The 25,646-nt window shown below is 46.1% G+C and overlaps 1 protein-coding gene across 4 annotated transcripts in view; it reads right to left on the reverse strand.

Moving 5' to 3' along the window:
- The window catches only part of SHISA6 (shisa family member 6), a 325,784-nt gene that overhangs the window by 289,170 nt on the left and 10,968 nt on the right, over positions 1-25,646 (reverse strand). For all 4 annotated transcript variants that reach the window (XM_003274696.2, XM_030799427.1, XM_003274695.2 and 1 more), the window contains exon 2: positions 14,456-14,616. In XM_003274696.2, the coding sequence (XP_003274744.2) occupies positions 14,456-14,616 (161 nt within the window). The remainder of the gene's footprint in view (positions 1-14,455; positions 14,617-25,646) is intronic.

Consider the following 25,646-nt stretch of genomic DNA (forward strand, 5'->3'; position numbering starts at 1 on the left):
CCAATAGCCATTCTTCTCTAGTCAAAGAACTCCCATATTTTAATTGATCGCATGGCCACTGAAAAGAAAAACCACATTAGTTAATGTGATGTAAGTAGGAGTGGTATGACAACTTCAAGCAAGTGTTCTTAAAGAAATGAGGTCTGATCTTCTTGGTCGTTTCTCCCTCCTGATGTCTGGAATGCAGACATGATGGCATGAGCTCAGGCAGCCATTTTGGGCTATGACATGGAAGACACATGCTTAGGAAGCCAGAGCAACCAGATAGAAGGAATCTGGTTGCCTCGACACTGTAGAGCCCATATTCTCCCTGAACTGACTTCTTTCACAGAAGAGAGAAGCTTCTCTTCTGTATCAGTAACTTTTACTTTAGATAATTCAGTTATTTGTGAGCATACATAATTATAATCATTGCACTCTGTATAACGTATTAAATAAGGGCATTCATTCTGTCACTCGTTTATTCAAGAAATAGTTATTGAATGCCTACTAAGTGCCAAGATCTGTGCAAAATGCACTGGCACTGTGAATAGAGTGAGCAAAGCAGACATATCCCTGTACTCAAGGCACTTACAGTTCAATGCATCATTATCGATTTGCTTATCATTCTGATGAGATATGCCATGGCTACATTCAGGTCTAGATCTCTGGGAGAAGAAAGTCTATATATGTACATGCGGTGTGTGTGTGTGTGTGTGTGTGTGTGTGTGTGTGTGTGTGTGTGTAAGAGAGAGAGAGACAGAAAGAAAAGAGAAACTGGGGGTGGGGAGGGACAGACCAGATTCTTTGACTTCCCTTGTAATTACTCTGGCAACATCCACTGGAGAACTGAACACCCCTCAGCTCATCTGCTCATCTGCCAAAACTCAAACATTTCCAGTTTTCCTTTGGGTAAGACCTCTCAGCTATTCATTCCAAGTCCTTGGATTGACCTGGCCATTCTCATCAACTGTTTGGTCTGGCCAAAAATCCTTGGAATCATCTGTGACTCCTGTCTTCCCCTCATACCCTCCATACAATCCATCAGCAAATACCTACAAATAAATCCTGAAATCTCCTTTAGATGTTAGTATTAAAACAATGACAAATTTCATAAATCTGGTAATTGTATCATAGTTATGTAAGTGAACATCCTTGAACTGAGAAGATACATATTGAAGTCGTCCTGAATGAAGAGTCATAATATTGACAACTTGTTCTCACAGGGTTCAAAAATGATGATGATGATGATGGTAATGATGGTCGTGGTGATGATGGTGTTGATGGTGTTGATGGTGTTGACAGCAGTGGATGATGATAATTGTGGTGATGGTGATGATGGTGGTGGTGATGTCAACGGCAGTGGTGATGGTCATGGTGAATGATGATGATGGTATTGGTGATGGTGATGATGATGGTGGTGGTGGTGGCGATGACGACGACGATGATGATGTTATGGAAAAGGAGAGGGAAGAAGACAGAGAGATAAAGAGAAGCAAATATGTTACAATGTTAACAACTAGTAATGGTGTGTGGGTATTCATTGTATCATTCTTGCAAATATTCCATTGGTTTGAAATTGTTCAAAATAACAAGTTAAGAAAAACAAACCCTGTAGAAAGTGTTTCTCACATCTTCCATCACTGACATTCCAGTCCAAGTCCCATCTCCCTCCCATCACCCAGGTGATGCAATAGATTCCACTTCCTAGGCCACCTCCCCTCCGCCATCTTTGCCCCTCCAGAATCTAGTCTCAGCCAGGTGCAGCTCACACCTGTAATCCCAGCATTAGGAGGCTGAGACAGGCGGATCACTTGAGGTCAGGAGTTCAAGACCAGCCTGGTCGACATGGTGAAACCTTGTCTCTACCATAAATACAAAAATTAGCCAGGCATGGTGGCACGAGCCTGTAATTCCAGCTACTTGAGAGGCTGAGGCAGGAGAATTGCTTGAACCCGGGAGGCGGAGGTTGCAGTGAACAGAGATTGCACCACTGCACACTCCAGCTTGGGCGACAGAGCGAGACTGCACCTCAAAAAAAAAAAAACCAAAAAAGCAAAAACAGAATCTAGTCTCAAGATTGTGGCCAGAGTGATTATGAAAACCACATGTCAGATCATACCTCTACTGTGCTATAAGCCCTACAAGAACTCCCATGACATCCAGAATGAAACTCAAGATGTAGTGTGACCCATAAGGCCCCTCATCTCTGACTTCTAGCCCTTAACATGCCTCTATCCTGGCTCTCTCTGCTCCAACCACTCTGGTCTCTTCTTCATACCAAGCAGGATTTCACTTCTGCCCTAAAGACCCTTCCTCCAGATGGTCACACATGGCTCAGTCATTTGGGTCTTGGCTTCAGTGGTCCTTCCTCAAATCAGGTTCCTTCCTTTCACTTCTCATCACTTTCTTTCACTTCTCATCACTTCCTACTTTCTTTTCCTGCTCTCTTTCTCTTCAAAGCCTTATTGCCTGATTTCAAGTATATGTCTGTGCGTTTATTTTCTGCCTCCTCTAGCTGAATGTAAACACCATGAGACTAGGGACTTTGTTTTGTTCACTGTATTGCTGATGCTTGACATCCAATAAAGGACCAAAATCACTTTTGAATGAAGAAAGGAATCAATGAATCTGGAGTCCCATCTTGCCCTCCTCCTTCTCTGGCTCTCAAGGTGCTGCTAATGAACTGGGCTCCTCACATCTCCTCTGTGGGTTTCTCACTGCAGGCCCCCAAAAGCCTCCTCTCCAAGTCCCTTTGGAGGGTCCAACATTGCCCCATTCCCGTGCCATTAGAACAACTGAGCCATTTGCCACCACCACAGCAGGGACCCCTACCTGCTCCCACACATCTTCCACCCTGCCAGGGACACAGTCCATATGTTTAATGAAAAAAAAAAAAAAATTCCTCCTGCTCAGAGCAGCCTTCCCCACTAGAACACAGAGTTCCAGTTCCTTCCTGGCTGTTGTCCCAAATCTTTAATCACTCCTGTCTGTTTACAGAAAAGCCACAACCAATCTTTCCAAAGGAATTGATCACTGTGCCCTTCTGCAAACCTTTAGTCCCTTACGCATTGCTGTTCTCCATGCTCTTGTGGACCCCAGTTTTCCATCCTCCAGGAGTACCCTCCACCCTCCTTCTTGCACATTCAATCTTACCTGCTCTTCACGCACTTGGTGACGATCACCCTGACCACACGACCTCCCTCTGAGCATTCTGGGCATGTGGCCTGTAATTCTGGAGGGGCACCTGTAGAGTCAATTATCTTCTTGTATTGTCTCGTCTTTCTGCTCCTGGAGTTAAGCCCCTGAGGCCAGGACTGTGTCTAATCCACCTTTCAGCTCCTGTAGGCCCTAACGAAGTGTTCAGCACACAGTTGGTGTGTCACATCTAGCTATGGATGCCGTCTCCTCCTCCATCTTTGGTTTCCCAAATAGCCTTTACTCTGTAGGCAATGGACATTAAGCCCATGAGGAAAAGACCGCTAAAGGCCACTTAGATAGAGGCTGGGCTCTCCCTCCAGGTGAGAGCTCCCACGTTCCACATCCCTGGGGGCCAGGGTCATAGGGCTGCTCTCCCTCACTTCCTGCTGCTCAGGGCCACCCTTGCCCAGCACCCTCTTGCTCCTGTCACTGCACTGCGCTCTGTTGCTTCCTTCGTTTTGCCAACTCATGGAGGTAATTGCGAATTCTAACCCTGTCCTCCGTGCTTTGGCTTTCCCTCTCACCGGCACCTCATTTTGGGAACAGCCCGGCCATATTCTAAACCCTCTGGCTCCCTGGGCGTAGTGGTGAGTGATTAGTGAGCCAGCTCAATGGTTCTCCTTTCTCCCCCGGCCATGTGGGGAAAGCAGGCTCTCTCTGCCCCCGACTCCAGCTGCCTCCTTGCTGGGAGGGGCAGGGGATGGGTCCTTTCTGGTCAAGCCTGTGCAGCAACCAGGCAGGACGAAGCCCTAAGGGTGGGACGAGTTGGGCACAGCTGGTCCCGTCATCACAAGGACAGCTCCTCTGGCTTCTGGAAAGCTTTGCTTCTGGGCACACCTGTCCTTAAGGCAATCCTATGCTGAGAAAAGCCACTTATCTCCCAGGATAAGAACACAGGTGCTTAGCACTCACTTTCTGAATGGCATAAAATGATAAATTAACGCTTCCTCGCAGGACAAGCCTGGCACTGAGAATAGAATGGTGATTTGGCCTAAGTTTCGCCTGGGCTCTGACCCTGGGTCACAGAATCCCAAGAGAAGTGCAGCCAGTGAGAAAGTGAGTCCTGGATACTGGGCTGCCTAGGTCAGACCCACACCCTGACATTGACAAGGAGTGCACCTGCGGGCAGGCTGCCCATCACTCCATGTCGCTGTAGCCTCCTATCTACTGGGAGGGGGACAGTGCCTACATGAGGACTATGACAATGAAGCCTCCTAGCCCAGGGCCTGGACAGTCAGCCCTCAACAAATCCCAGCTACTGTTTCTATAATGACACACAAAAAGTAGGACCTTGGAAGTTGCTAGGCCAGCCTTCCTCTCAAGCTGGAAATACCCAAGTTGTTCCTCTCCTTCGCTTAAAATCATCACGGAGTGAGCAGCTCACTGCATGGCAAGGTGGTCTGACCTGGAGCAGAGGGGCTCACGTCAGGAGAGCGCCTGCTGTTGTGCTGAGCAAGCAGTGGCCTCCTCTGGTGTCCTCCCCACAGCCCTAGATCCATGCACTGGGACAAATGAGAAGTGCAGACACACGGCTTCAGAACAGGATTCACGTAGCTGGAGGGGGCTCCCGGGGCCCTGTCTGCACCTCTGGTCAGTTTGACCTCAGGGCTTGAGCTCTAGGGTCTGTGTTTAGAGTCCAGACCAGTCAGCACCCACTCCTGGCTGTGTGACCTTGGATAAGCTTCTAATGCCCATTGAACCTGTTTCTTCATCTATGGAGTGGGCATTATAATGGTGCCTGCCTCATGGGCTTGTTACAAGAATTAGATAGGCCAGTCCATGGAAGGCATTTTAAAAGTACTGTTAGTTGCTAATATGATTTGAAGAACAGGGTTCTCCAGCTTTCCCGGGAGCCGTATCACCCTCTCTGGCAGGCCAGGGGCACGAGTGTCTACAACAGGACACAGGAACTCAGGCATCACACTCCAGCCATGAAAACAGCTGGCATGCCACCACCTTGGGTCTCGATTCCAGGTTGTTTCGATGCAGTCTAAAGACATAGCTGTTTCCAGAGCTCTCAACTTGCTCTGTTCATTCATCCTAAACCCTCGTGACTCTCTCATATGACCTACTGTTCCCCGTGGGACTTACTGGGACTTCTGACCCAAATATGGGGTTTGCATCATTGCTAGTCACTTTGAGTATTTACTGGACAGCTTGAGTATGCCAGGCTCTGAGCCAGGGATTGGAGATTGTCAGGTGAGCTATGCTGATACCAGACACACCCGAGAGAAACCAGATAGCCCAGAGGTGGTTAAGTCAATCTTCACAACAACACAAGTAGGAGAGTTTATACCCAGTTTACAGATCAGGAAACTGAGGCACAGAAGGTTAAGTAAAGTGATCAAGCCGTACTTCCAGCTAGTGAAGACAGAGCGGGGTTCCAGACTGGGGCCAACAATCCTAGTCAGCCCGCTCCACTGCCTCTCTGCAAGGACGGAGGAGCCCAGGATGCCACCAAGGACCAGCGGAGAAACGCCCCCAGGCAGGGAGCCAGGGAAGGGAGAGCCACGTGGGAGCCTGGGATATAAGGAAGAGCAGGCTAGGCTGAGGGAAAGTGAACGAAAAGAGAACATTCCAGACCGAGCAAAGAGCAGAGTATGGCTGGGGAGCTGCAGAAGACAGAGTGAGTCCCCATAAGGACCCAAATGTGTTTGAGTAGGCAGAGCTTTGGTGTCCATGGAAGGAGTGGCAGGGTTTCTGATGGCAGAGCCAAAAAAGAAGCTGTTCTCAGAACCCCCCAAAACTGTGGGAAGGAGGTTGCCTGGTAGTGGAGCGGAGGAGATGAGCTGAGGAGGAGGGAAGGGGAACTGACGGAGAGGCAGCAGGTGTAGATAAGTGTTTTGCAAAGTTCGGCTGTCGGAGACAGAAGAGACAGGAAGGGTGTGAAATGGAGGGTGGGCTCATCCTGTGTGAGGGTAAAGAGGCTGAACATATTCCCAGGCTGGAGGAGCAGAGCTGCTAGAGAAGGGCGCAGGAGCGGAAGGGTGGAAGTCCAGGGAGCAAGATTCTGTGAACCAGGAAGAGATGGGGTCCCGGGCACAGAAGGAAAGGTGAGCTTTGGCCAGCAGAGGGGGTCTTGTTAAATGGAAAATGGGGCCGGGCGTGGTGGCTTATGCCTGTAATCCCAGCACTTTGGGAGGCTGAAGCAGGCAGATCACCTGAGGTCAAGAGTTTGAGACCAGCCTGGCCAACATGGTGAAACCCCATCTCTGTTAAAAATACAAAAAAAAAAGATAGCCAGACGTGGTGGTGTGCACCTGTAATTCCAGCTACTCGGGAGGCTGAGGCAGGAGAACCGCTTGAACCTGGGAGGCAGAGATTGCAGTCAGCTGAGATCACGCCACTGCACTCCAGCCTGGGTGACAAGAGTGAAACTCCATCTCAAAATAAAACATAAATAAATAAAATGGAACTTGGGGTATCTGCACCATGCAAGACATGTTAAATCCCGAGTTTGTCATCATCTGAGGGGTGCTGACCATCCCTCCCAGTGATGTGTCACTTATAAATTTAATAACCATGCTTTCAACCTCATCACCTAAGTGATAGAAAAAAGCCACTGAGAAGGTCAGGGCTGAGGAGAACCAAGGCCTGCCCGGGTCCCTCCCTTCCTGCACCCCTCCCCTCCATACCCTTCTCTACCAGCTCTCTTCCTCCAGCATGGGCATGTTTTCATGTTTCCCCCCACCCTTCACCCCTCACATAGGATGAGCACACCCTCTGTTTCACACCCTTCCCGCCTCTTCTCTCCCTGACAGCCGAGCTTTGCAAAACAGTTGTCTACACCTGCTGCCTCTCCATTTGCACCCTGGAGACCCTGGGCCCCACTGCAACATGATTCATTCATCAGGCCTCATGAGCCCTGGTTCAACCGGCTATAAAATCAGAATCAAGCAATACCTTGGCTAGAGCCTCAGGGAAGGAAAGAGGGGAATGGGACCTGACATTGTCAGGGCACCTCCTGGGCTCACAGCTCTGTGTCTGCCATCCATTCCCCTATGGGATCCCAGAGAAGGATGTGTCTCTAGTCACATTCCACATGGAAGGAAATACCGCATGGAAGACGGCTGGGACTTTCAGAGAGGCGCTGACAAACTAGAGCCCACAGGCCAAGCCCTGCCCATTACCTGCTACTGTAAATGACATTTTATGGAAACATATGTCCAAATTTTATGAAAACACACATCCATTCATTTACTTATCATCTATGGCTGTTCTTGTGCTTCAAGGGCAGAACTGGGTAGCTGCCACAGAGATCTTATGGCCTGCAGAGCCTAAAATATTGAAGATCTGGCCCTTTCCAGAAAACGTTTGCCAACTCCTATTTAAGAGCCCTGGACTAAGGTCCAGGCTGTCCAAACCAAGGGGCAATTTGGTCTTTGGTTTGTCTTACTATGAAACCTACAAGCTCTTTCTGCATCACCTTACCCCCTCTATAGGAGGGTGTCTTCCTGTGGAAAGAGAAGTCAGAGAAAGTCATAGAAAGTTCTCTCATTAACTTGTGCTGTCCACTACTTGGCAATCAGAAAATAGAAATCTGATCATCACACTTAAACTCCTGGCTGAGCACGGCGGCTCATGCCTGTAATCCTAGCACTTTGGGAGGCTAAGGCGGGCAGATCACGAACTCAGGAGTTCGAGACCAGCCTGACCAATATGGTGAAACCCTGTCTCTACTAAAAATACAAAAATTAGCCAGTTGTGGTGGCACACACCTGTAATCCCAGCTACTCAGGAGACTAAGGCAGGAGAATCTCTTGAACCCAGGAGGTGGAGGTTGCGGTGAGCCAAGATTGCACCACTGCACTCCAGCCTGGATGGCAGAGCAAGGCTCGCTCTCTAAAAACACAGAAACTTACAAAATAAAAATAAATAGGTAAAATTAATTTTAACAATTAGTGCTCAACAGCCACATGTGGCTAGGAACCAATATACTGGACAGTGAAGACTTAAAATTGTCTTGCTCTTGTGTCAGATGCGCTTCGGTTGCTTTATATCTATATTTATGTCATCTCCCACTTAAGTGACCCCTGTGTGCCTCAGTTTCCTCACAGGCCAAGCATAATTCTGGCCAGCTAATCTCACCATCTCCATAGAGCTCCAAAACCTTATGAGGCTATCATCTCAGACTCCTCTAGAACAACAGTTCTGTTTCTTTGCGGATGACTGAGAAAAGAAAAGTCCTACTTCCTATAAGAAGCTGAGACTCACAAGAAGTTTCCCAGTTCAGCTGCACGGCCCAGGTTTTCTGGGAACAGGGACTCTCTGGGCTGCCTGGGCTTCCAAGGCACCCACACTTTCTTAGCAGGGCGGAAAGAACTGGAAGGGCACCCCGGGTGATAGTCCCTCTGAGCCCAGCCATGGAAGCGAAGCTCCCAGTCCCTGGCTGCGCTGACCCATGGAGTTCTGGGTCAGCCCCAGATAGGAGGAGAGGGGCTGCAGGGCTTGGTAAGAAGCCTGGGCAGGTCAGGCATGGTGGTTCATGCCTGTAATCCCAGCACTTTGGGAGGCTGAGGCAGGTGGATCTCGAGGTCAAGAGATCGAGACCATCCTGGCCAACATGGTGAAACCTCGTCTCTACTAAAAATACAAAGATTAGCCGGGTGTGGTGGTGGGCTCTTGTAGTCCCAGCTACTTGGGAGGCTGAGGCAGGAGAAGCACTTGAACCCGCGAGGTGGAGATTGCAGCAGGCTGAGATCGTGCCACTGCACTCCAACCTGGGCGACAGAGCAAGACTCCATCCAAAAAAAAAAAAAAAAAAAAAAAAAACCTGGGCGCTGGATACCAGGACCTTCTGGCTCAACCGGCTGGCTGGTGACCGGCCTATGGGTTATGCAAGTGACAGACACCATACTTACTTTACAGAGAGGGCTACTACATGGGATGCAGTCTTGGAGGGAGTTCTTCAGTATGCAGCTGCATAACCAGTATCTGTGCTTGGATCCTACGCCCATCCAAGTAAAGGACTATGTCATCCTTCATTCACTCCCTGAACAAACAGCTCTTGAGCAACTAGGATTTTCAAGTGATGTTCTTGGTCCTAGGATACCACGATGACAGGAAGATAAAACCCTTGTGTACCTGGGGCTTAAATTCTGATGGTGACAGATAATAAACACATGAACCGACGAATGTATGATGTTAGATGATGTAAGTGCTCTGAGAAAAGTAAAGCCGGAGATGGTAACAGAGGAGAAGGTTAGGAAAGGCCTCTCCAAAACAGTGCTGCTTGAGCAACAGATTTCACAAAACAAATACCTAGTGCTGGAAAATTTGGGGCTACAGGAACAGAGAGGGGGAAATATCTCAATGGAAGAATACAAACAGCATGAGAAGAAACAGTGTGTCTGGAGAAGACTAGTATGTGCAGAGCCTGGGAGGGAAGCAGAAGGTAGTAGGGGTTGAGGTCAGACAGGCATGGGGGGATGGGAACCAGGGCATGCAAGGCTGTGGCAGAGTGCTCCTCTGCCACCTGTGCAGCCTCCATTCTGGGTCTCCATGAAGCTTAGAGAGTCATGACCCTTGGCTCCCTTTGTCTGCCATTAATGGATATGGCTTTGACAGCAGGCAGGATGACTGGCTGTTCTTTTATACAACTCACAGTGGTATGTAGATGGGCATGAATATTTATTGTCTCCAGATGATGTCACTCTTGATAAAGTGAAGTTGGACATCAACATTCTGGAACCTCAGCACATGATCTCATTGCTACTGCCAGGAATGGGCACCCCACTCTCCCCAGATGTCCCAGGACAGGCTCTTTAGGAGGGGGCGAGGTCAGGCAAACGTGCTAGGTCTCTCCTGCTCCCCATCTATGAAAAGCAAGCCCACAGCAAGCCTCTAAGGTGCTGGACTCAGGGAACTGCAATGCTAGGTATGGTACATCTCTTCATGGCTCCACTTGGTCCCCTGAACAATCTTTTTTATTTCTACTTGTGACTACTTTTGCCCAAGGGTCTCCATTCGAAGCTGCATGCTGACCCCCTCCCTCTCTCAGATGAGCCTGACCCTTCCACTCCCTTCGGCCCCACCTGTTAAGGAGAGGACTGGTTACAACAGCCACACTCACTCTGTCTAACCAGTCTCCATCTTGCAGATCTTGATGTGAACCTATATTCAACAATCTTCAAAGAATCTTTTCCTTATTTGACAGCTTTCCTCCAGTTCCCTCAAAACTTTAAGAGCTCCGTTCTCAAAGTTTTCTGGACAGGAGAACCATGTGGAAGTTTGTTGTTGTTTGTTTCTTTTTTAATATCAATGCCAGGTCCTACCATAGACCAAGTAAATCAGAATCTTTGGGATGGGGGCAGGCATTGGTATTTTCAGAATTCCCCACACAACTCCAATGTGTGACAAGGGCTGAGAATCACTGCGCTGAGAGGTCTTCTTCAACTTTACCATGTGTACAAATCCTCTGAGGATCTTGTTAAAATGCAGCTTCAGATTCAGTAGGTTTGAGGAAGAGCCCAAGATTCTGCATTTCTAACAAGTTCAGTGGAATGCAGTTGCTGCTGGTCCATGGACCACACTTTGAGTAGCAAGGGTCTGCAGGCAGCCAGATTTGAGGGGTAAGGGATTAAAGCAGGGTTCACTGGTTTTCTACATTCAAACCAAGTGTTCCTTATGGGGCAATCTTTAAAGTTGGAAAGGTGCTTCCTGGAAGAGTTGGGGTAAAAGGCTTTTATAGAAGGGGACAGGATTTTTCTGCTAATGTGGGATTAGAAACTTTCACATCTAAGAAATATTATAGGATCCATTCGCTATTACGCATAAAGTGCCTAGCAGAGTACCCAATACATAGTAAGTTCTCAATCTATGGTACTTGTGTTATTATTGTTTTCATTATTACTGCAGGACTCTCAACCCACATCCCAAACCAACCAAGCATGTGCTTTCAATGTCCAAAAGCCTGACCAAGCCTCACAAATTACTTTCATCCCCAGAGGATGTGCCCCAGACAGGAGCCAACCACAGGAAGGCTTGAGTCCAGGGACCTTCATCCCAGACACAACTCCATGGGCCCTGCCTGGTCTAAGGACACCAATGCATTGCCTTTGGTTCTTTCATTCATTTGATTCATTTTCCATGAGCTGTGGATGTGCCTCCATAGCCTGGTCATGGCTAACAGTCAGTGTTTGCTATGTATGGGGACCTGTCTTAAGTGCTTCACTTGGTTTAACTGATTATACCATTAAAACAACTCTGACCTACAGGTACGATTGGCTTCAACAGCAGACAAAGAAACTTGGAAAGACAAAGAATCTTTCCCAAGATCACATACATAGTAAGAGACAGGGCCAAAAAGCAAATGGAGGAACATACTTCAATGCTCAAGCTTTCCCAGTGCTTCCCAAACTCTAATTGCTAAGCGATTTCACCAAATTACAGGTTCTAATTCAGCAGGAGAGGTAGACTCTGGGATTCTGCATTTCCCATAAGCTCTCAGGTGATGCCGATGTGGCTGACCCACCAACACCATCTTGAGTAGCAAAGCTGCTCATATGTTCTGATGCCTGTTGGTGTTGCTGGATATCTCCCTTAATAGCCCCCTAAAAACTTACTACCATACTCCTACAATTGATGGTTTGTTGATTTGATGAGTGGCAAAATTACAGTACATTTCCACTTTGAACACTTACACAACGTTCTGTTCAACTTCTGCTCAAACTGCAATATTTTGTGGCAAAGGATGTCAACTGTTTGGAAAAGCATTGTGTCCATTATAATCTGTAGAAGCTGCGGCTTGTGATGAAATTGCTTTTAAATTTAAGCATCACAACTGAGAATGCTTTCTGGGCCAGGATACTATTCCCATCTCTAAGCGCAAAGTGAAGAGATCCAATTTGAGAAATTTGAGGAGAATTTCTTGAAACATAGAAGTGAATCATGTAACTGGAAGCTTTCCTTCTCAGCTCACTAGAAGACATGAGGTATATAGAAACCAGAAGAAATGACAAATCTTCCTGCCCTGTGAAGGGTATTTAAGGGCAAATCCAGACTGTCCACCTAATCAGTCTCGATTCAGCAGTGGGGAACTAGCTCGCTTGAGAATGAGACAAAGAAAACCCGAACAGAGAGAGGGGAAGATAAACAACCAGGGGTGCTTTTGATGCCAGAGTGACCTGAAGTTTCAGAGTCACAACAAGCTTCTGGTGGAGACTGACTTCAAAGGATGAATCCTTGGAAAAATCAAAATACACTATTCAAAGGTGGTGATAATCCCAGAGTTGGGTTCAACAGTGATCAATGACAAAAAGGATTAGTTACAATGGTGCCTCTATGCAACTCCCACAGCCCAGTGACTCTCAAACTTAGCTTCACATTAGAATCACCTGGGAAGTGTTAGCAACCAGCCCCCCCACCCACCTCCATTCTCAGGCCACACTTCCACATCAATTCAGTAAGTCTCTGCGGGTGGGGCCCAGGCATCCTTAATTTTTAAAGATCCCCAGTTGATTCCAATGTGCAGCCAAGTTTGAGAACCATTGGCTTAGGTTTTCAGTGTCTTCACTCATAAAACGAAGGAATCCTTCAGAACCAGTGATTCTCACCACTAGACGCACGTTAGAATCACCTTGGGGAGATCATTTAAAACACTAATGTGATGCCAACACCATCCCTAGAAATTCTAGTGATTCTGTGGAGCCCAGGCATCAGCAATTTTAAGACCTCCTCAGGTGATTCTAAAATGCTGCCATGTAGATGACCACTGGTCCAGAAGTTTTTGCCAAGATTCCTTCTATTGCTTATGTTTTAAGGATCTATGGTATTAAAGCTGAAAATGCATCTTAGACATTTTGCAAAGGTGGAGCCCTAATCTTTACCTTTACAGCAGAGGTTTTTAACTTTGGATGAATCTATTAATTCCCCTAAATCATATACCAACTGTTGATCGACTATGAATATGTGTATGTATTTGTATTTTTCAGGAGGGAGTGTCATCTGCTTTTATTAGGTTCTCAAAACATTTAAGAATGCTATTTTAAAAGCAAATATTAGGTTTCTGATGTAATAAATTTAAGAAAATTAAAGAATGAATGGAAAATAAATTTGATCTCATCAGCACCTTTGCTAGTTTGGATTTGATCACACCCACTGCCACCTAGTGGTCATATATCCTTATTGCAGGTTTAGTTCAGATCACATTGCCCATCCTCTGAAAACTGTAGAGTAATAGATGTGCAGATTTCAGATCCAAGCATCAAAGTAAAAGCTTTCTCTGGGACTAGGATTAGTACCAGTGAGAGGCTATCTGGAAACACTCACTACAACAGATGACTTCCCAAGCTGTACTTGTAAGGAGACTGTCCACTCAGATATTTTGGATTCATACCCTTAACTGGGTAAGGATATTACGGTTTCCTAGTTCTTACTGTTGTTAATTATTTGCCTTGGCTTGAATCTTGTTTTTCTCTCTTACTAATCATGTGACCTTGGGAAAGTTACTTAACCTTTCCATTCCTCACACAAAATGGGGATAATATAAATACTTCTAAGATTGCTGTGGAGAATAAGTAAGAAAATATATGTAAAAGGCTCAGCATGACTCTCGGCACAGAACAAGATTCCAATAAATATTTAGGTTATATTACTGTTATTACTGATTTTTTAATTATTATTAACATTTCAGTGACCTTGTTCAAGTTACTAAATTTCCTTGAGCTTCACATATTGACCCGTAAGACAAGGAAAATAAGCCCTGCCATTTTCTTCACAGTTATAGCAATGATAAGTACAAAAAGTAAAAGGCATATTGTTATTTTATGGCAACTCATCATACATCCAGGGAATCTACAGAGCACAGGAAAAGGTCACTCAAAAATACAGATGTTAATTCTCACCCTCAGGAAGGAGCTCTTTGAGATCCCAGTAGTTGAGCAGGCTCTACATTGGGGTACAGTAATTTCTTGTCACATATCTAGCATCCTACTCAGCCTAAAGTTTCCCACCACGTGGACGAATGGATGGCCATACCCTGCTATGGATGCTGCAAGCTCCTTTTCCGGTAAGAGAATTATACCAACCACTCACTAGGTCACAAGTGCCTGAAATTGTCAGTCCTCATCCAGCCCAGACACTAACCGGCAGCAGTCTTGCCCATTCCAAACTCACCCCAGGGAGAGAGTCCCAAAAATCTTTTGCAAGCCTGCCTGTCCATGAGAGAGTCCCTCATCACACCATCATGGTCCACAACCTGCCCCACCAGAGCAGAAACATCCTGAAACCTCTCACCAGCCTCAGCAAAGAATCAAGGTGCCCAGCTGTTACTTACCTGGAGTCTGCTTGGCCGTACGCACAGGAGTGTAGTGGTTTTTGGAGGACGATCTGACCGGTGTGTTCTCTTTGGGAGAGGTATCAATAGCCGAGATAGTTTCTCTTTCACAGTGTGCTATGGGGATTGGTCCCTGTTGTCTTAAGATGTCAGCCAGAGCCCTAAACAAGGAGGAGATCACATAATGAGATTTACTGAGCAGGTGTGCACAACCATGAGGGGAGCTGGCTTACTTTCATATGCCCTTTGATTTACAGAGATGCAGGAAGAGAGACAGCATTCAGCTCTCAATAGTCAGGTACATCTGGTGTCAGTCTCAGGGGGTACACAGGGTAAAGGTACAGACTAAGGAGGTACAGACTAAAAGGCTGGGACTATGGTTTCTTTCTTTAATTCATTTCATATCAGTAAACTCTGAGCCCTTTCAAAATACTGGCTCCCCAAATATCCACCTATGCCAGGCAGGTATCTATAGCAGCTGGCCAGTGGAATGCCACTATGGTGAAGGGCTGAAACCATCGGCCTCAAATTCAGCACATCAGGGGACCACTTCATCATCCAAAACCACACACTGAGTATCATGTACTAGATAATGGAGACCCAAATAAGTACAACACACAGCTCCTGCTATCAAGGAAGGGTGTGATTGAGCTGCAAGGACAGCACATAGAGATGAAAAGATAAAAATCAAAACACGTGGATGGTGCAGACAGTGAAGACAACTGGAGTTTAGAGGAGGGAGCAATCACAAACACAGGGGAAAAATACACAGGAAGAAAGAGAGACAGGCAGAGACTCTGCCATAGCAGGAAAGACCCGCCCCCCTGCAAGAGGTCCAGTTACTCAGAGAAAGCAGCTTTTGTTAACCCTAGCTTCAACAACCAAACATGCATTGACTGACGACTCAGCATGCACCAGTCATTGAAGAGACAAAGATCAATGGGACCCAATTCTTGCCATCTAGGGGCTCATAATTTAGGGGGAATCGCTCTCCTATTTGCTTTCAAACAGGATGCCCTCTGTGGGTGTGACATGTGAGATACCCACTGGCAGTGGGAAACAGATGAGTATGGACAGCCACAAGAAACTACACCTGGATACTGTCACTTCAGAGCCAGGTCCCCAGTCCTCAATGCACTCCCGTTTTGCACATGCCAGGCAAAGACTCTTCCATCTTCTCGAGGGGTGTCTCTGAGGGTAGGGCCCTGCCCACCCCAAGGCTTCCCTCTTACCAGGAGCCCAGCTCCAACACTCTGCCCCCATGAAAAGTGACAACTGCAGCAGTTTAAAAATGCATCTGAGTAAATTGTGGGGGAAAGAATAGTTCCTTCACAAAATGGTCCTGGGACAACTGGATCGCCACATGAAAAAGAAGGAAGTTGGATGCTTACCTCACACCATATAAAAAACTAACTCAAAATGGATTATATACCTAGATATTAGTCCCAAAACGGTAAATCACACTGAGATACCCTTTCATACACACTAGGATAGCTATAACCAAAAAGCCACATAATACCAAGTGTTGGCAAGGAGGTAGAGAAATTGGAGCCTTCATACACTACTGATGGAAATGGAAAACCCTGCAATCCCTTTGGTAAACAGTTTAGCAGCTCCTCAAAACTGCAATGTTCCTTAAATGCAGAATTAACATATGGCCCAGCAAATCTACTCCTAGGTATTCCCAAGAACAATGAAAAATATATGTTGCATTAAACTTGTGTACAAAGGTTCATAGCAGCAGTATTAATAATAGCCAAAGGGAAGATACAACCAAAAAATCCATCAACTGCTGAAAGGAAAAACAAAATGTGGTCTATTCACACAATGGAATATTATTCAGTCATTTAAAAAAGGCATACTGATATCTGCTATCACATGGATGGACCCTGAAAACATCATGCTAAGTGAAAGAAGCACACCATAAAAGACCATGCTTCTATAACATATCCAGTTAGGTAAATCCGTAAAGACAGAAAGCAGAACTGTGGTTACCAGGGGCTGTCTCTAGGTCATGTGAGAAAAGAAGAAAGCAGCTTGTGCTATGCAATGTATCTTCTTCTGGGAGAGGGCTCCTGATGCCCAGTGGGCTGCACTGAGCTGGTCAGCACAGCCAAGAGAGAGGGGTGTACAGCAAAAGGTGTTTCTCAAACAAGGGCTGCCTGACAGGCTACCTAAGGATGAGAACCCTGCCACATGTTGCAAAGTGCATGGCAGCTAAGGAAATGCTCCTGGTCCTACACCCATGTGTGACCATTCTCCAGGATCCTTCCTTTCCCAGTACCCTCTGGCAACTAGGAAGGCAGCCCTCATTCCCAGACCACGTGGCCTTAAGAGTGAGTCCCTCTGCCTACTCCCCCTCCCCCTCCCTCCATTGGTGACCCCCCTCCTTGCTCTGGTTCCTCTCCATCTTCCATCCCCTTCTCTCCAGGGTGCTCAATAAATATTATTCTAGTTCTGAAATGTGCGATTCTGGTCTCACCTAATTAATTTGAATACGCCGGAGGAAATGGGTTAAGGCCTGGGCTACTTTCTAACTGTAGGAAAGAAAATTGGTCACTGAGGAACAGCACAGCAGATTTTGCAAAAGAGTGGGCAGCAGCTTCCAGCATCTGAGAGAACAACAGGGAGAGTCAGACGGTAGCAAACAGAGAGGGAGAGAAAGGGAGGGCAGGGGGCAGAGGTCCAGAGAGAAAGAGAGGAGAGAAAACAGGTGGAGAGAGGAGAGAAATGGGAGATGGAGCCAAAGAGACAGAAGGAGAGTGAGAGGGGGTCTGAAACCCCAAGCAAGAGAGAGCAGGGAAGGTTCAGAGAAGAGGGTTAGCGAAAGTGACAGGCACCAGGAGACAGAGAGAGGAGAGGAGGCAGAGTCCGAGGGACAGGCAAGCGGGTAGGAAGAGCAAGAGGGAGAGTAAGCCACAGAGAACCAAAGGGAAATCCAGAGATAAAATGCGATTCAGAAGAGACAGGGAAAGGGGGTCAGAGAGAGACATTCAGAGGGAGTCACATGGAGAGAGACACAGAGACGGCCAAGTGAGGGACTCGGGATAGGACAGGCTGTCAGCAGGGCCCTGTCACCCCCCATGTGGATGACAGATGTGTCTGATTTAGGAATCTGAAGTGAAGAGTCACCTTAGTAGTATGCTCCTTCCAACCCTCCCCCACTCACAGCCAGCCCCTTTTGCTGCAATATCTGATATATCAAACAAAAGAATTCTTTTGCCTGAATCATCTGGATTATTGCCTAGGTTTGACGCTCCCTTCTGTCTGTGTATTTCTTGGCTTTCTCGGGTGTGTGGCGAGCAGGGGACAGTAAATTAATCAGGCAGCAAATCTGATCAGGGAAAACAGTCATTGTGATCAGGCCAGGAAACTTAAGCTTTCTTCAGTACTTGGTATTGTGTATTAATCACCTGAATAGCAAAAGTATCATCTTACATTTGGATAGCCCTTAATAATTTCTCGATGCATTCACCTGCTTTGTCTCATGTGATTCCCATCCTATCCCTGTGACCTTTGCAGCTATTATTACCACAATTTTTAACAAGGAACTGAAGTTCAGGCTAATTCCAGTACTAAAACATATTGGAACAGGGATTTAACTCCAAGGCTTCTGACTTGAGCCCGGGCATCCTTCTGTTCACTGGGACTGCCTCTTACATACATTTCACTTCCTACAAATCATCAGCTTTAATGAGTCCTCCTGGTCCCTCCAGCTGGGTTGGCTAATTTAGCAAATGCCAGTTAGTATTTGGGCATGGAGAAACAATTAGTAAATGAGTGATTCAGTTCAATACCAATTATGTATTTGCTTAAAACCTTGGTTATTGTTGTCAGTGGTCTCGAGGAAATGAAAGTGTATCTGAATTTCCCTAAGTGCTTAGTTATCTCAACACCTGCAGGGACCAAGCCCAGTCAACATTTTAACGTGTTGCCACCTGCATTCAGGATATGAACTAGTTCTTAAAATGGCAAGTGATTTCCCTTAACAACAGAAAAATAAACAAAACCTTGTTCATAACTTTGCCTCATAGTCTTGTCTGCTTGAGATATTAGAGATTATCATTTATTGAGTGATTACTATGCCCCAGACACTGGCTCTTACATGCATTGGATCACATATTTCTCAGAATGCTCTTACAAGGGATGTGCCATCGGTAGCCCTATTTCGTTGTTAAGAAAATTAAAACTTTTAGAGGTTATGTATGTTACCCAAGGTCACACAGCTAGTAAGCACTGAATTCATATTCCAAACACAGGTAGGTTAAACTACAGGGGCTGACTATATACCACTAGATTATCCATCCATCTAGCCACCCATCTCTCCCTCCCTCCATTCATCCTTCCCTCCCTCTTTCCATCCCATATCCCATCCATCCACCCACCTCCTATCTATCTAAAATTATATTCATTTCCCCAATTCATCCCCTCATCCATCCATCCAACACTCTATCCATCAATCCATAAAACACTCCATCCATCATTGAAGACTTCATCCCTCCATCCAACACTCCATCCATTCATCCATTCCTCCATTCATCCTTCCATCTAACACCCCATCCATCCATCCATCCATCCATCCATCCATCCACTTAATCACATTTGTCTTCTTTACCTACTGTGTCCCTGTAATGGTCCCTGAACACAAGATTTTAGAGAGTGTTTAATCGTTGGGGCAAAGATCTACCCAGACCTAAGAACTCAGCTGTGGCTCAACTGCTCAGTGCTATTCACCTTAGTATGTCATTCACATCAACAGCTCTACAACCTTTTACACTATTTTAGTAGCCATCTTTTTTGCCAAATGCAATCCTGACTGGAACACCGACATACTTCACCAGACCCCTGCTCTGCATAAGGCCAGTGGGAAGTGAGGACCCTGTTCCTCCAAGCATTTCCCAGTAGTCTGGCAGGAACTACCTAGTTGTCCCTGGACTTCATGGAGTTTTCAAATTTTAAAATAAATATGGTGAAAGAGCACCAAAATGAAAACTTGGATTATTTTTTGTCCCAATCTTCATTCGCTGAACAGATGGTGAAACTTAGGTCCCCCCAAATTAAGTGGGAGAAACTAGAGCCCCTTAGTTCACCTGGTAATTCTTTTAAATCTCAATCCACATGCCCTCCATGAGGACCCCATGAATACTGCTGCTCACTGAAGTGGTGCAATGGAAATAAACCTTCGGCCTCTGCCACGTCTCTGGATTTCTGAGCTGTCTAAATGCTGTGGAAAGGAGAAAACAAGCTCAGCTATTATTCAGTAAGTTATTCTGTGCCAAATGCAAGGCAAACTGGAGAGTTTAGAGCTCTAATTGTGCCCTTTCTCTTTTCGGGGTGGCAGGAAGAAATTGGTGCTGTCGGATAAGTATGATAAAAGGCCAAATAGTTGAACTATTCCGTGAATAAGCTATTCTGGTTAATGTTCTTATTCCTAAGGACTAATGAGAACACTCTTGTTTTTGAAGAACTTTCTAAAAGCATTCCTGCCTAATTAAGTAAAGTATACTGAATATAATTAATTTTTTTAAAGAATTCAAGGTTCTTCACGAGAGGGCCATCAGTCTAATCTTTAGTTCTCTTCACAGATGAAAACCTAAGTAACATGTAGATAGTCTAGGAAATGGAACTGTTCATTTAAAAACTACAAGACAGATGGTGGAAATTGCTTCACTTTTTGTTTCCTTTAGGTAAGTCGCTGATAGCTAATTCTTTTGTATTTCTCTTGAAGGTAGAATGTAGATACTTTATTCCAGTTAAATAAAGGATACAGGTTATTTGAGTCCCAGATAACTGAACTTTTCCTCTTTCTTCCCTTCCTACCTTCTTTCCTTTCTTTCTTTTTCTTTCTTTTCCTTTTTTTTTTTTTTTTTTTGAGACAGGATCTCACACGGTCACCCAGGCTGGAGTGCAGTGGTTAGATCATGGCTCACTGCAGCCTCGGCTTCCTGGGCTCAAGTGATCCTCCCACCTCAGCCTCCCCAGTAGCTGATACTACAGGCAAGCACCATCACATCCAGCTAATTTTTAAATTTTTTGTAGAGACAGAGTTCCGCCATGTTGCTCAGGCTGGTCTCGGACTCCTAAGCTCAGGCAATCTGCCTCCCTCAGCCTCCCAAAGTGCTGGAATTACAGGCGTAAGCAGCCACATCCGCCCCTGAGCTTTTACTTGATAATGACCTCTTAGGAACTGTTGGTGTCCCCTTTAACCTCATCTCACACTTACCTACTGGACAGTCGGAGGGCTTCCATTGTCTAAAATATGTAGCCAGGACAATTGAAATGAACGTATTTTTAATAAACACGGACCAAGGAGAACGGCTTAATTTAGTTTTCCCTATTACCAGTTCTCTCAGAGTCCACTTGAAAAACACAGCTGCTGGCTTTGTGTGTGCACAAGACTGCTCTCCTCATACAGAGAGGCTCAGAATGGCTGTGGAGATCTCATTTGTTGTGTTAACAATGTCTGTGCATCTGCATTGAGCTGTTCTGCAGGTCTGAGTTGTCCCCAGCACAATTGAAATTCATCATGGCCAATACACATCGCAGGACTCAGTGAGGGAAGGCACGGCCGGCCTGTATTTTGTTTTTCAGGCAAGCCGAGCGAGTTGCTCCATCCCAATGGGTGCCTGTCCTGGCGCTGTCGCTAGGCCAGCTGGGAGCCAGGTAGAGAGTAGATGTGCAGCCCCTGGGGGCCCAATTCAATCCTAACAGCATCATCTTCACATACTCCATTCCTTACATTAATCATATGAAAATTCCCCCAGGCCTGAGAAATGCGGTAGCGTCAGTATCAAACCCAGACTTTTCAGAAATACTTGGATTGTTTGAGAATTCGTGGAAAACGTGGATGTGTCAGGTGCACCTATTATTATTGGAAGCTGGGAAACCAAAAAATGCTACGAAGATTTGGTAGCAGGGCCACATGGTCAACCAGGGGACAGATGAGTTCATAACTGTACCTGTGTACAAGGTGCAAATGGGCTGCTGCTGCTGCCATTACGATTCTTGTGATTGTTGACGTTGCTGTTTTGTTTTGTTTTTTTGAGATAGAGTCTCGCTCTGTTACCCAGACTGGAGTGCAGCGGTGTGATCTCAGCTGACTGCAACCTCCGCCTCCTTGGTTCAAGTGATTCTCCTGCCTCAGCTTCCCGAGTAGCTGGGATTAAAGGCCCCTGTCACCATGTCTAGCTACTTTTTGTATTTTTAGTAGAGATGGGGTTTCACTATGTTGGCCAGGCTGGTCTCGAACTCCAGACCTCAGGTGATCCACCCACCTTGGCGTCCCACAGTGCTGAGACTACAGGCGTGAGCCACCATGCCCGGCCGGTGTTGTTTTCTTTATTTGCAATGGGTTCAGACCTAAACCTAGAGGTGAGGCAACACGTAGGCAGCACAGCCTAATGGCCACACACTGGGATTCTCAAGCCAGAAAACCTAAGTTGGAATGCTGGCCACTTGGTGGTTGTTAGCAAGCTACTTAAGTGTCCTGTGGCTCTGTGTCCTTGTTGAAAAAATAAGGCCAAAATAATGAGGCAAAAATAATGTCTGCCTCTTAGGGTTATCATAAAGATTTTATGATGTAATAGTTGTAAAGCGCTTACGAGGCTTACAAGGAGCCTGGCGCCTTGTAGGCACTACATAAATATTTGACTAATAAATAAATCCAAATGTCTACAACCTCCTAATATCTACATCGGCTCAGCCTATAGGACCACAACAAAACCACAGGCAGAAAAGAGGAGTCTTAGAGGACTGGTGCAGTTATACCAAACTGGCAACACTCTTGTGGCAGGGAAGCCACACGGCCTAGCTGTGGCCGTAGGTCATCCTGGAAGGGACCACCCACGCCCCATATTTCCCACTCAGGCCTAAGGATGGAAATCCATATGACCACACACCCGTTTCTGCTGAACCCTGAACATGGACTTTGAGAGCCAAATGCAAAGAGAGTCTGTTCCTTTCCGCCAGGTCACCATGGATTTGCTTCCACTAGCCTGCAAAGAAGTATCCAGATGAAGCCCCACTGCAAATGAAGGTATTCACAGCGTGAGCAAAAGAAATCAGGAGTCAAATGGGGCACAGAAAGGCAAACAGATCAAACTGGCCAGGGCAACCCTTTCTGTAAAAGATTTAGTTATTTATTCTTTCTCCTTCCCTCTCTTTTTCTTTCCTCCTTTTCTTTCCTTCTTTCCTCCCTCCTCCCTCCCTCTCCCTATTTTTCTCTTCCTTCTTTAAAATAATTAGAAACAATATTATCATTTCCCTACTCAAGGATCTTCACACTAATGCAAACACGAGAAGGGCAGGGTACACAAAAAAGATCACTTTAATTCCTACTGACTTTAACTCATGTATTCAGCCAGTCATTTATTTATATTTCTTAAGCATCTACTCTGTGCCAGGCACTACTCTAGGCACTAGAATACAGGTGTAAACAAAACAGGCAAACACTCCTGTCCTGTTGACATAGTGGTGTGGGAGATGGATCCCTGCCACAAAGCAAAGCTGCTGTGTAGTGCTGCAGACCAAGGAACTTCCCAGAAGAAACCAGATCTTTAAGTTGCATCTGAATTACTGAGATCCACATGTTGCTCTTAGAAATCTCCTTTGGGGTTTTACCATAGAATTATAACCTCATTTCTGGGTGGACAGCCTCTGCCCCAGTGTAAAGTTGAATCCATGTCCCATGAGGACAGACTCTTAACTAACAGTGCCTATTTATTCGGGAGAAGGGAAGACTGAATGTGGGCCTTGAATGCCATCTTCAAACAGATGTTTTGCCATCCTGCAAAAGAAAGGATACACTCCTTCTGAGTTACTCCAGGAAGTGGATCTCAGGCCAAAGAAGTAATTTTGGCTCCCCATGAGAATCAACTAGAATTGCATCCTAATCATAGACCAACTGGCTCCTAGAGGTAGGGGCAGCCCAGCCCTAGATGCATGGGTGGCCACTTGCTGTGCATGAGAAGAGGGGAAGGTGGTGCCAAAAGGGAGAGTCACTAAAATGCCTCATAAGTCCTCTTCCACCAAGAGATCCTATGAGTTGAAGATGCTAAAAGCAGCATCCTCACGAGGCCACTTGCAGACAACATTCTTATCTGAGTGGCGTATGCAAGGAAAATACACCTCCTCCCACATCCCAGAGCTGTTGAACCTGTAAGTACAGACGTGGACTGTGTCAGCATGTATCTTTCAGGTGTGCTGAGGGCAGAATGGGCCAAAGAAGAACACACCTCCACAACATTGTAGCTCACATCCCACAGCAGAGGGGCCAAGGGACTCACCCAAGGTCATCAAGACAGAAAGTGACAGAGTTGGGATTATTCTGTCTTGTAGCTCAGCTCCCAGGAAATGCTCTAAGGCAGGGAAAGATGGATGACAACCTCCAAAGGTGAAAGAAGGCTTTGCTAGATGTCCCTTGAGAGCCACATAAGCAGACTAAAAGAAGGAAGTCAAAGTTCTTGTCTATACGGAGCAGGGCTGCTGGCTAAGGGCCTCCTACCACTTCCTGCAGTAGGTGTGATGCTGTCTCCTCAATCCAAACAGTGGTGTTGGAAGAGTGATTCACGAGCAAGAGTCCTTAGGCCACTGAGAGAGAACCACAGAGAGAGCCAAGGCAGGGCCTGAAGTCCGGACAAGTTTTCCAAAGTCTGCCTCCAGATCCATAACCTCTCAGGCCCAGCTGGTCATGACTGTGGCAAGAAGCAGAAAAGCGAGCACACGGATGTGGCAAAGTTTATAGCATAAATTCTCAAAGCCGAAAGAGAGAGGGTTGGACTCTAAGAACTCAGGGAAATAGAAAAAGAAAAGAAACAAGAAGAGGGAAAATTAGCAGGAACCCCCAGAGGGAATTGAAAACGAGATGTGAAGCAGCTTCCAGTCAAGCATCACCAATTCAGCAGAAATAAGGGCAGGCTAATCCCTATCAATGACACAGACATGAAAATTCCAAAACACTTTAAAGGGAATGCATTTTTACTGCTTCCCAGGCCAATGCAGGATTTCAAACTCAACTAAAAAAATAAAATAAAATTGATCTTCGAAGAGCTACTTCACTGAATAGATAAGAATGATTTGTAATTAACATGCCAATTGTCTACTAAGAGCCTGCCTGTAAACAATCTAACCTTCTCCATGATATATGTCCCCTGCGAATTCTCTGCAGTCTTGTTTGAGCTATTAATCTGTTCATCACAGATTTTTATCAGACAGAGAAGAAAAGAAAAAAAAAACTTTGCCCAGGTCCAATTTGGATAAATTTTGAATTAGTGACATCTAAATCGATGCGGCTTAATGAAGTTATGGCAGGACAAGTTCAAGAAGGCAAGTCGAAGGGAGAGGGGAGAAGGAACACGGCTTGACAGAAGTGAACAGGAATCAAAACAAGGACAGATGGAGAAGACGCAGCAGTGGACAGAACACCGAAAGTAACACGAAGAAACATTTTAATGATGTGACTTAAAAGCAAGGGAGAGATGTACGAGATCCTTGGCTCAAAAGCCCGATATTCTTCTTTGCGAATGCTTGAGGGTGGGTAAGAAGCTGGCTGTTGATTATCTGAGCATTGAAATGCATTGATATTTCCCATTGCATAAATAGTCTCCCAAGACTATGGGACACCATTCCTGGGAAACTTCAGGCAAATTTCTCAAGATGCAGCAAAAAGTCAGAAACAGCTAACTATGAGTCCAACAGGGAAGTTGGAATCCACATTCTTCCCCAAGTTCTGGAGCAGCCTCAGCTTTTGAGCCGGCCACATGCCCTGTCGCTGCAGGGAGATGGGTTAAGAGGAGTCTCACCTTCAGTCAAAGCCGTCCAACAGCAGTGACTGAGGTCAGAATTCCCTAGTGATTGTATCGGAGCCTGATCCTAGGACTGAGGGAGAAAAACTCCCCTGGCGATTCCCTTCTTTGCTACTATGGTGTTTGGCCACCAACCTGCCTGACTCCTAGCAAAGATCCATATTCTCAGGACCTCAGAAAGGAGGGGACGGATGGGCTCTGGAAGGGACTCTCAGATGCCACTTCAAATTAACAGCCACCCCCTCCCTCCACCAAGCCTTTCAAAATTCAAATTCCTCCCACTGAAACAGCAAGGACGAAGGAAGAGAGAAGTGGCTGTTTGGGTGGAAAACACGCTTCCCAGAAGAGGACATTTGGCTAAGGGAACAACGAATATGTCCAGAGGACAG

This window comes from Nomascus leucogenys, chromosome 19, assembly GCF_006542625.1.
Source record: "Nomascus leucogenys isolate Asia chromosome 19, Asia_NLE_v1, whole genome shotgun sequence".
Taxonomy (NCBI): domain Eukaryota; kingdom Metazoa; phylum Chordata; class Mammalia; order Primates; family Hylobatidae; genus Nomascus; species Nomascus leucogenys.